The sequence below is a fragment of the Anolis carolinensis genome, chromosome 1 (assembly GCF_035594765.1).
Source record: "Anolis carolinensis isolate JA03-04 chromosome 1, rAnoCar3.1.pri, whole genome shotgun sequence".
NCBI lineage: Eukaryota > Metazoa > Chordata > Lepidosauria > Squamata > Dactyloidae > Anolis > Anolis carolinensis.
The window spans coordinates 57,359,077-57,370,705 of record NC_085841.1 but is presented as its reverse complement, the minus strand read 5'-3'; the positions used below and the strand labels follow the sequence as shown (position 1 = coordinate 57,370,705).

Here is an 11,629-nt window from a genome sequence, read left to right as displayed (position 1 = left end):
ATTTTTATTTTTAAATTTGTTGCTTACATACATTATGAAACCTAGCATTAAATTAATCAATATTTTACTTACCGATATAAACAGCTTTATCAGTTACTACGTACTTGTTGCGATTTAGCTTAAAAGTGGAACAGTTCTTCTGTTCCTTAAAACAACAAGCACTTTCTTCTTCAAGATCAAAGAACTTCTGCATGAAAGAGGACAGGGCATGTTAGCAAAAGCAAGGCATCGCTACATCAGTAAAATGGTAACCTATCATATCTGAAAAATTGAAAATGAAAAAAAATGAAGCAACTTTGATTTATGTGGCAAATCTCATAATCTGTATCTTTTAAATAGTGATTTTATTCTAGAAGATTTCCAATGAACTGTCATTTTGAATTTCAAGAGTGTGGCATGTAATAGTCAAGTGTGACAATACTAACAGGAATATTGGTCTTTAAATTACCATGATTACATTCAGATTTCAGGGAGATATGATACACACAAAAAGTTCACTTTAACAGAGGAATAACCTGGGGAACGGAGAGCCACCACCTTTACCAAAAAGCATTCAAGGACAGTCACAGATGAAGACCACTATCTCAGCCCATTTTTGTAGTTGTGCTATTACAGATATGACTATCATTAGAGGCCATCGAAACAAACATTGTGCTGATGATTGCCAGAATGCCATCTATCTACCCATATGCTCCTCTATGTCAGCTTGAATATGGCAGAGCATTTTGAAGACAGATTTACAAGCATCAAAAGCATAGAATAATAGAGTTGGAAGAAACCACATGTGGCATCCAGCCCAACACCCACCACACAGGAATAGAAGCATTCTTGATAGATGGCCATCCACCTCTGCTTAAAAACTACACCTAAATATTAGGAAAAACATCTCAATGGTAAGAACTGCCTTGGAGCGTGCTGGAATCTCCTTCTCTAGAAGTTTTTAAACAGAAGCTGGATGGCTATCTGTCAAGAGAGCTCTGACTGTGTATTCCTGCATGGCAGGAGGTTGAAGTGGATGGCCCTTGTAATCTTATCAAACTTTATGATTCTGTGAACAGACCACCTTAGCTGCATGTGCTACAGCGAGGTCTCAGAGCTTCCTCCCTGTTCCTGCTACTGGGTACACTACCAGGATTCTCCCCATGGACCTCTCCACCGATGCACTGGTGAAGTCTCCTTCAGAGCTTGTGGAAAAGGAAATGCACTGACGAAGGACAGTAAAGGAGCATTCACTGGCAAATATGATCTCCAGTAGGAAATGCTATGAATTAGGCTTGCTTTCTTTAAGTTTATGGAGATCAAAAATACCAATTCAAAATAGTGATATAATTGGCAAATTATTAAATTCCAGCGTGGTTCTTTGATCTTACATTTTCAGTTCATTTTTTAACTGCTAAATTTCATTCAAAATACTAAAAAAAAACAAAACCTAAAGTTCTTGTTCATTAGAGAAGAAAGCATACAGGGCATAAAGAAGTGCATGTCTGATCAATGCACTTTGAAATGCCTGAGAGAAAGAACAAGAGAGGAGAGGGAGAGGAAGGTGAGTGAATGAATAGCTTGTTTGGGGCCCCTACTCCTTCCCTCTTCTAGATGGTGGTTGTAAGTAGGAGCTCTGGGGAAGATCATTGCTTCCATCTGTAACTACCTACAGTGGATCCTAAACTATGGTTATATGATTTGGAGAAAGAAGCCAGTTTAATAAACCATGGTTTGAAGCTTGCTTGTTTCTCCAAACCTCAGTTAAAATTAGCCACATTTTATTTGGGTTCAGATAAGACAGTCTGCAATTAGTTGAACACAGATGAGAAAGCCTCCAATCTCTGCTTAGTGATCACAAAAGAACTGAGGAGGGAGTTGATAACCTCAAGCTTTATTTACCTATACAGTAGAGTCTCACTTATCCAAGCTAAACGGGCCAGCAGAAGCTTGGATAAGCGAATATCTTGGATAATAAGGAGGGATTAAGGAAAAGCCTATTAAACATCAAATTAGGTTATGATTTTACAAATTACGCACCAAAACATCATGTTATACAACAAATTTGACAGAAAAAGCAGTTCAATATGCAGTAATGTTATGTTGTAATTATTGTATTTGCGAATTTAGCACCAAAATATCACGATATATTGAAAACATTGACTACTAAAATGGCTTGGATAATCCAGAAACTTGGATAAGCGAGGCTTGGATAAGTGAGACTCTACTGTAAATAAACAGCCGTGTATCACTGCTTCTGAGTGAGGTTTGTGCATTTTTTTGCAGGAAGGAAACTTCTTCATTTTGCAAACAAAATCAGCTGTACAATGTATGTACAATATTTTGAGACAATAAATATTTATGAACCAAATATTTATTTATTTCCAGCATTTATACCCCGCCCTTCTCACCCGGGGGGACTCAGGGACTCAACTGAATATGTTTCAGTTGAACAGCTCTTCTTCAGAGGAATTTATATTTATTACTATCCATGGAAGGAGGCAGACACTGGGATGCCATTAATATATTGAGCTAACAAGAAAGAAGATTGTGTATTATACCTGGTAGAAAGTACAAAGATTGGATTCAAAGATATTTCTTGTGGCTTTATGAGACAGCCAAAAAAAAAAAAAACACCATAAAAGGTTTAGAGGAAACAACAGGAGGAATACTTACAACTTTCAAACTACAGCCACTAACTTCTGTACAAATTGCTTTAAGAGATGAAACAAAGTTAAATGTGAGTGGATTTGTTTCCTTTGAGTAACTTATGAGGAGCCGCACTTTAATATTTCGTAGAATCAGTGCTTCTCTTATCTTTCCATCCAAATATGGCCAGTACCTGTGGAGAGAACAACCAATATTATTTTATATTACATATTTTGTTTTGGAAAAAGCAGGATTTGTTATTCAGGTTGGGAAAAACCCAGAAGAAAACAAGATCAATATCTACAGATGTCTGTGAAAGATGTCTTTGCTTTTACACAGCGAAAGATGTTATAAGACGACCAAGGAAAGTACTTTTATGTGCAAGGTTGCTTTTGAGATTAGGCCATCTGTGGCAGAACACAGGCCCAGATCAGGCGAATGATGAAAGAAATAGAAGCCTAAGACCTTCAATATATAGATCCTCCACCAGGAAACCCCACTAATGTGGTAAAATGTGAGATTTCTATTCCTTAACCCACCAAATGTGAAAACTTCCATAGTATATACTGCAATTATCAAAATTAAGTGTATTCCCTGATTCCCACCTTTGCCTCCAGTGTATAAGCGTATTACTCTCCTCTTGCAGGAAACCAACTGTGGGGATCATCCAACTATCCCCAAGGTTCCTATGTTATATAATTTCCACCCCCAACGAACACCACTTCTCTTTATTGAATTCTGTCACCCCAGATACCTTGTCTGAATCTAAGATTTCATATAAAGCTCATTTCCATATGACTTCAAACAAATCGTTGTTTTTCTCCCCTCTCTAATCTTACTTCATATGTTAATTTTTCAGACATCTTGGATAAATGACCAGGGAAATATATGACTATTATTAATACAATTAAACTATAGATTAGAGGATAATCTATTAGTTACAGCATTTACAGGGAAGCAGTTTGTGACTTGCGGAGGTTGGATGTACGGCATAAGGTAAGATTTTAGATTGTGATTTGTTGCTCTACTGTGATATTGTATATATTGTGGAGTTGTAAGTCAAATTTACATATAAAAAAGGAAAAATATTTTAAAACCTACAATTCACCAGCCATATGTAAATCCCCTCAATTATTCCAAGCATTAACCCCAATATTCTATTTTCTCCTCGTTCCCAATGAAGAATCAGTGGAAAATTTATCTCAAATCTGCATGAAATTAGGATTTCTAATTACAATTGAAAATATGATGAGGTATCTTTCTTCTGGTTAGATCACTAGTGAGATTTGCTATTGTCACCTTTCACAAAATGCCGAATCTCAAAACCCATTGGAAATTGTAGAGATTTTTTAAAATTGGCAAATATTTTTTTTAAATTGCAGGTATTCACATCCAACATAATTCATTCTTCCCCTGGATTGTCACTGCTAATTAGCAGGTTATGACAGTGAGATCAAATTAGATATGTTTCTCACACAGATAAATCCTGTTGGAAGCCTAATGCCTAGGTATCCATCTTAAATCAGTAGCATGTAAAGAGAAAAAATATTTCATGTTTATGTCAAATGACACATTATTAATGTCCTGTCTCAAAGGTGATTTCTGCACAAAAGTTATGGCAGTATTTTCCCTAAAGAAAATAACATATTTGCATATATTGTGTACTTGAATGTCAGGAATGCTTTCTCCCCAACTATCTATGGTTTTAATAATCTAATAAATATTGTGGAGCTGAATCCAGTTTTGTCATTCTACTGGCACAAGCTCACAGAAACTTGTTACATCCTTGCTGAAGTGTCAAACCTAGTCTCTTGGTTTTACTTTTGCAAGCTGCTGTACAGCTCATTAGACTAGGTGTTGCTTGCCTTAATAATGCTGATTTTCCTCCTGGAACTTGTGTAACTGCTAGGAAAACAACACCATATTTTATATGTTGTTTTCTCACTGGCCTAGGTGCTGATGTTTAATTATGATTTATTTATGAGTTATATCAACTTTACTTAAATCATCCTGTTCTGAACCTCACACTTATATCTTGCTCATATGGATTAGTAGACTTTTCCCTTAGGAAATTTGTAAATGAATGTTACTTTCATTTAAAAAAAACATTTATTTTAATGCAATGCCAGCGAAATATAGGTTTCTGGTATTTCACTAACCTTGTCTCATTTGTGATGTTAATAATAGGCAAGTAGTCTGTGACAGCAATGTAAACAAATTGTTCTGCATCATCCATAACACTAAAGATGGCATCGATATCCAAAACCCTGTCCTTAGGGCAAAGGAGCTTGGGAGAATTCTGTGAAGATAAAAAGCTCAACACTGTACAGAGGATATGATTTAGAAACCTTTCATCTTTCTTCAGAGTAGAATAAATACACTGAATGTGGCCATTGAATATAGACCATATGTACTCTTAAATCGTAGGTCTCCACATCAAAATCAGTGTAGCAAACATTTTTAATGGAGATTACACTCTTTTCAGGATCTACTGTTTCCCATAAGTAAACCATGGGCAGTATTCTCTAGAGCTCATCACATTGAGGTCCTTAAGCTGGAAGACAGCGGGATAATCCATTGGGTAGTGTTGGGCAGCGGGCAAAACTAGTGTTAAATGCCCTGCATCACCACATCACCCCCTTCATCATCACACAGGGGAAATCATCACTGCCTGGCTTATCATCCACACTGTCTGTGGCATACCCAATAAGAACACAGATAGTCATCCATGTTCTCAGTGCTCCATCCTATGATGCTTCCAGGATGGAGACATGCCAGAAGTAGCCTTGCATCATATGTTGGGCTACAGCAGGCTCCGTCCTGGAAGCATTGTAGGACAGAGCCTAAGCACCTTGTGATGAAGTGGTATGTCAGCTATTTCAGGTGCAAAACTAAACATCTGAGGATTCCATAGCATTGAGCCATGGCAGTCAAAGTGTGTTAATTCTACATTGGATATTTAACTAAGTAGCCTCTCTTGACCCAACTGCACAAAGCTTGAATAAAACATTATTTTTCATGCCTCCAATAGCCAGAAGAAAAAAAATAGCCAATAGCCAGAAGGAGCTCCCGGTGGCACAATGGGTTAAATCCTTGTGCCAGCAGGACTGCTGACCAAGAGGTCGGCAGTTAGATCCAGGGAAAGCGGGTGAGCTCCCTCTGTCAGCACCAGCTCCCCATGTGGGGACGTAAGAGAAGCCTCACATAAAGGAGGGTAAAACATCAAAACATCTGGGCATCCCCTGGGCAATGTCCTTGCAGATGGCCAATTCTCTCACACCAGAAGCAACTTGCAGCTTTCTCAAGTTGCTCCTGAAACAAAAAAAGCCGTAAAAATGTAACTTCTCCCTGTGCAGCTGAATCCCAGTAAAGTAAGTTAAAGGTGGTAGGATAATAACAACAACAACAACAACAACAACAACAATTTTATTTTTATACCCCGCCCCATCTCCCCAAGGGGACTCGGGGCAGCTTACATGGGGCCAAGCCCAGGCAAAACAGACAATATAAAATACAACAATAAAGCAAATCAATCAACAATAAAACAAGTCATAAAACAAATGAGGTCACATAAAACAAACATGCTTGATAAAATCCTGGGTTGGCTCCTAAAAAGAACTGGGCCATAAAAGTGCTAGTAGTGTCAGATACAGTTGGGGAGAGGACGATGGTGCCATGATTGTAAGAAATGAGCTATCACGAATATGGAGCAGTTACGGATTAATAAATATCGTATATCTAACCAAGAAGGTGATGTAGACTACCAGACCATATTTATAGGTACCAGTATGTTTTCCACAGGATAACAGCATGCCATAAAAATCAACAGCCTGCAAAGCCTATGTGGGTTAAAGACAGGTGGCAATCCAACCTTGTCTGTTTTAATGTTAAAGTTTTTACATCTTTTATATTTTGTTTAGTGGATTTTAAAGCTTTTATTTAGCTATGCAGATCCTGTTCCTGCTGTTTCTACCAATATTCACAAGAACATCATCAACTCCGCTGTTCTTTCATGTCTGCAAAAAGTATATCCAGCAGGGAACGTAGTCTATGCCATTGGTCCCGGCTGTGCATGAGTGATAGTAACGCAATAATAAATAATTCAAACAACAGTGGAGTCATTAAAACTGAAAGGCAGTCAGCAGCTTCCGTGACCTTACGCAGAAAGTACACGTCCTTTTGTGTTTATCAGCCTTACAGATTTTTGGTTGCTTAGCAACTGTACCATTATGACTGCTGAAGGGAGAGCACCTAGTTTCAGTGCCACGTGGTCACGGCATAAAATAAGCAGTGGTTGCTAGTACAGTATTTTTCCTATTGGTATCACTTTTTAATTATATGCTAACATAGGCACAGTGTGATTTTTAAAAGATGAACTCATTTTCTGGCTGTGAAGAATGTTGTGATATATACAAATTTCATATTTCATGCAAAAGAAAGGAGAACCTGTAGGCTGATATCATGTAAAAGAGAAGGGGAAAACATTAAAAGTAAAAAAAAAATTGTGGTAGAAATCTTGAGTGAGGAAGACCATCTTTAAGCCTAAATTGGACTGAGCATACTCAGTGATCTTGGCTGTGTTGATTGACTGTTTGGGCTGGAATGAAATGGCATTGCTAGCTGAATATTCAAGCAGAATGGACAAAAATGGATTATTAGAAAAACAGCAGGCGGATCTGGCTTGCATCACTGAGACCTGGTTGGATGAACTGGGTGGGGTAAACCTTACCCAGCTTTGTCCTCTGGGTTTCGGGGTGCATCAGCAGGCCAGGCCTGGAGGGCGGGGAGGTGGGGTTGCGGTGGTCTTTTGGCAGTCCATCGCCCTGGTCAGATGTGCCGTTCCGCAATCTGCTGGGTTTGAGTGTCTCCACTTGAAGGTGGGTACCCGGGACAGTTTGTGGATTCTGCTGGTGTGCCGTCCACCCCGCGACACAGCAGTCTCCCTACCTGAGCTAGCTGAGGTGGTCTCTAGCGTGGTGTTGGGCTCCCAGCGCCTCTTGGTATTGGGTGACTTCAATATCCACGCTGAGGCCACCTTGACAGGTGCGGCTCAGGAATTCATGGCCGCCATGACGACCATGGGGCTGTCCCAAGTAATATCGGGTCCCACTCATCAAGCTGGTCATACACTCAACCTGGTCTTTGTTGTGGGCGACGGTTTGGCCAGAGTGGAAGAGCAAACTATTCTTCCATTGTCATGGTCTGACCATTATCTGATCAGTTTAAGACTCACCGTGTCCTCAAACCTCCACAGGGGTGGTGGACCCATTAAGATGGTCCGCCCCAGGAGACTTATGGATCCTGAGGGACTCCTGACATCTCTTGGGGTTCTGTCTGCTATGGAGGCTGACGATCCTGTCGATGTCTTGGTTGCTCGTTATAATACCAAGTTGTCCAGGGCTATTGACATGATCGCTCCTGAACGTCCCCTCTCGCTGCGTGGAGTTGCCCCGGCTCCCTGGTTCACCGGGGAGCTGGCGGAGATGAAACATGGGAGAAGGAGACTAGAGTGGCGCTGGCGGAGAACTCGCGACGTTTCTGACCGAGCACAGTCTAAAGCCGCTATTTCACGGCATTGCGGGCAGCCAGGAAGGTTTTCACGACTGCCCGCATCGCGTCTGCAACAAATAGATCTTCTGAGTTGTTCTAAGTTGTTGGGGAGCTCCTCCACCCTTCTCAGGGTGGGGGGGCACCTGACTCCTCGGCAACTCGGTGTAGCGAGTTCGCTCACCATTTTGCGGACAAAGTCGCTCAGATTCGTTCCGACTTGAACGCCAGTCTTGAAGCATTGCCAGGTGAGGTAACCGAGGCATCTGTCTGTTCGATCTTGTGGGATTCGTTTCAGTTTGTGCAACCTGATGATGTGGACAAGATTCTTGGAGCGGTGAGGGCGACTACCTGTGCCCTAGATCCCTGCCCATCTTGGCTTTAAAAACAGGCCAGTGGTGGGTTAGTTGATTGGTTTGTGGCAATAATTAATGCCTCTTTGGGGCAGGGCAAATTTCCATCTAGCCTAAAACAAGCAGTGGTAAGGCCTATTCTGAAGAAGGCCTCATTGGATCCGACCAATCCTTGTAACTAAAGGCCAATCTCTAACCTACCATTCTTGGGCAAGGTCTTGGAGCGGGTGGTTGACTCTCAGCGCCAGGGATTCTTGGAAGATACGGATTTTCTGGACCAATCGCAGTCTGGCTTCAGGCCTGGGTTCAGTACCGAGACGGCTTTGGTCGCCTTGGTGGATGACCTCCGCAGGGAGCTGGACAGGGGGAGTCCAAGGGGAACCCTGTTGGTTCTCTTGGACATCTCAGCGGCTTTCGATACCATCGACCATGGTATCCTTCTGGGGCGGCTCTCTGGGATGGGCCTTGGGGGTACTGCACTGCAGTGGCTCCAGTCCTTCCTGGAGGGTCGTTCCCAGTTGGTGAAGCTGGGGGACACCTGCTCGGACCCCTGGCCATTGACCTGTGGGGTCCCGCAAGGTTCTATTTTGTCCCCCATGCTTTTTAACATCTACATGAAACCGGTCATCCGGAGTTTTGGAGTGCGGTGCCATCTCTACGCGGATGACACCCAACTCTACTACTCTTTTCCACCTAAATCCAAGGAAGCCCCTTGGATTCTGGACCAGTGTCTGGCCGCTGTGTTGGCCTGGATGAGGGTGAACAAAGTAAGACTTAATCCCGACAAGACAGAGGTCCTCCAGGTCAGTCGTACGTCTGATCAGGGTATTGGGTGGCAACCTGTGCTTGACGGGTTCGCACTCCCCCTGAAGGCACAGGTCCGCAGCTTGGGGGTCCTCCTGGATTCGGGGCTGATGCTTGAGGCTCAGGTGTCAGCCGTGGCCGGGAGGGCCTTTGCACAATTAAAACTTGTGCGCCAGCTGCGACCATACCTTGAGAAGTCTGATCTGACCATGGTGGTCCATGCCTTAGTTACCTCTAGACTGGACTATTGCAATGCGCTCTACGTGGGGCTGCCTTTGAAGATGGCCCGGAAATTACAACTAGTACAGCGTTCGGCAGCCAGGCTTCTAACCGGAGCGAATTACAGGGCGCATTCAACGCCTCTGTTTAAGGAGCTCCACTGGCTGCCGTTTACTTTCCGGGCCCAATTCAAGGTGCAGGTTATCACCTACAAAGCCCTAAACGGTTTGGGACCCACCTACCTTGGAGACTGCATCTCCCCCTACGAACCCGCACGTTCTCTTCGCTCGTCGGGGGAGGCCCTTCTCTCACTCCTACCACCCTCGCAGTCGCGGTTGGTGGAGATGAGAGAGAGGGCCTTCTCCGTCGTGGCCCCCCGGCTTTGAAACTCGCTCCCTAGAGAGATCAGGCAGGCCCCTACCCTCCTCTCCTTCCGTAGGAGCTTAAAAACCTGGCTCTTTCAAAAGGCCTTTTATACTTAATTTGGAGTCGGACTGATCTATCTGCCCATTTTATAATAGCCCCATTCTCGAGGTGTTGCCAATGCTATATTGCACTTTGTCCATTTTAACTGTGAAATTACCTTCCCCATTTCGGCCCATGTTACACTTTGCCTGGGTTCTATGAATTAGTCTCCAGTGTTAATATTGTATGTTTTATGTTGATTTTAACAATTGTTTTTACTGTTATTGGTGTTTTTATTGGATAACTGTTTTATTGCTGTGTTTTGATATTTGATTGTTTTATCGGGCAAGGCCCCATGTAAGCCGCCCCGAGTCCCTTTGGGGAGATGGGGCAGGGTATAAAAATAAAGTTGTTATTATTATTATTATTATTATTATTATTATTATTATTATTATTATTATTATTAGGTATTGCATTTCCATTCAGTAATAAACTGAATATCTCCTATCTGAAATGCCTGGGGCCGTAAGTATTTTGGATTTCAGAACTCTTTGCATCTCTCTTTGATGGTATCACAAGTCTAAACACAAGCTCTATTTATATTTCATATAGACCTTTTAAAAATTCACACAGCTTGTAGCTAAAATTCCGCACAATATTCTAAATAATTTTGTGCATGACACAAAGTCTGTCTACATTGAACGATCACAAAACAAAGGTGTCAGTATCTCAGCCACCCATGTGGACAATTTTAGATTCTAGAATTCCAGATAAGGGATGTTCAACCTGAACCCAATTAGGAATTAAATTATTTTTATATAAATGTGCTTGGTCTACAATTTATCTTGGAAACCAAGTAGTAAATCTTGGAGATATAGTAGTTAAAGGGCATAATGATAGAGTGATTAGAATTTTGGACTGGAATTTGGAGAGATCTTGGTTGATCTTGCATAAGTTACTCTCTTTCAGTCTGAGGAGTATTGTGGGGATAAAGTATGGAAAAGAAACCCCATAAACAGTGACTTGAGCTCACTGGAGGCAAGGGAAAAAATATAAAGAAACAACAAAGAAACAAAGAAGTACTGATACAGTAATCTACCCAAGACACCTATTGATATCTTATTCACTAGGCATAGCTGCCTTGAATCCCCCTTAGGGTAGAGAAAGGTGGGATATAAATATTGTAAATAATAAAATAATAATACCTACTGAACATGAACTAATCTCCCACCAGAGCTTACTACTATCAATCATGGACATTTTTGTTTACTCATTGTGTATATGTGTACTTAGTGTGACATATAGAAAATTGAGACTGTTGGAAGGAGGGAGACAGAAGACAAATGTATCCAGTGCAGAGGATCCTGTATTCACATACTTACACTATTCTGCATGCTTTCTCAGGGGTTCAGAAAAATAAAAACAAAAACATGCAGACTACAGACCAGGTGTGGACTGTAAGTGGCATTTGGCCCCAATGGGTCAAATATATTGCTCCCACATGCACTCTAGGTGTTGGGAGGGGAGGTTTACAACATTTTTGCATCCCCTCAGTCATTTTAGGTTCAGGAGGGGCTTTTTTGAAAACAGGAAGTGAAGCCGTGACTTCTGTTGTTGTAAATAGGCCTCTCTTGGGCTTAAAATGGCCAAGGAACACATAAATGTGACTAAAA

General features: G+C 41.6%; 1 protein-coding gene across 7 annotated transcripts in view; it reads right to left on the bottom strand.

Annotated features, from left to right (window-relative positions):
- The window catches only part of pld5 (phospholipase D family member 5), a 146,647-nt gene that overhangs the window by 18,531 nt on the left and 116,487 nt on the right, over positions 1-11,629 (bottom strand). For all 7 annotated transcript variants that reach the window (XM_062975000.1, XM_062975016.1, XM_062975004.1 and 4 more), the window contains 3 exons: positions 4,788-4,927; positions 2,656-2,821; positions 73-187 (listed from right to left, as the gene is read on the bottom strand). In XM_062975000.1, the coding sequence (XP_062831070.1) occupies positions 73-187; positions 2,656-2,821; positions 4,788-4,927 (421 nt within the window). The remainder of the gene's footprint in view (positions 1-72; positions 188-2,655; positions 2,822-4,787; positions 4,928-11,629) is intronic.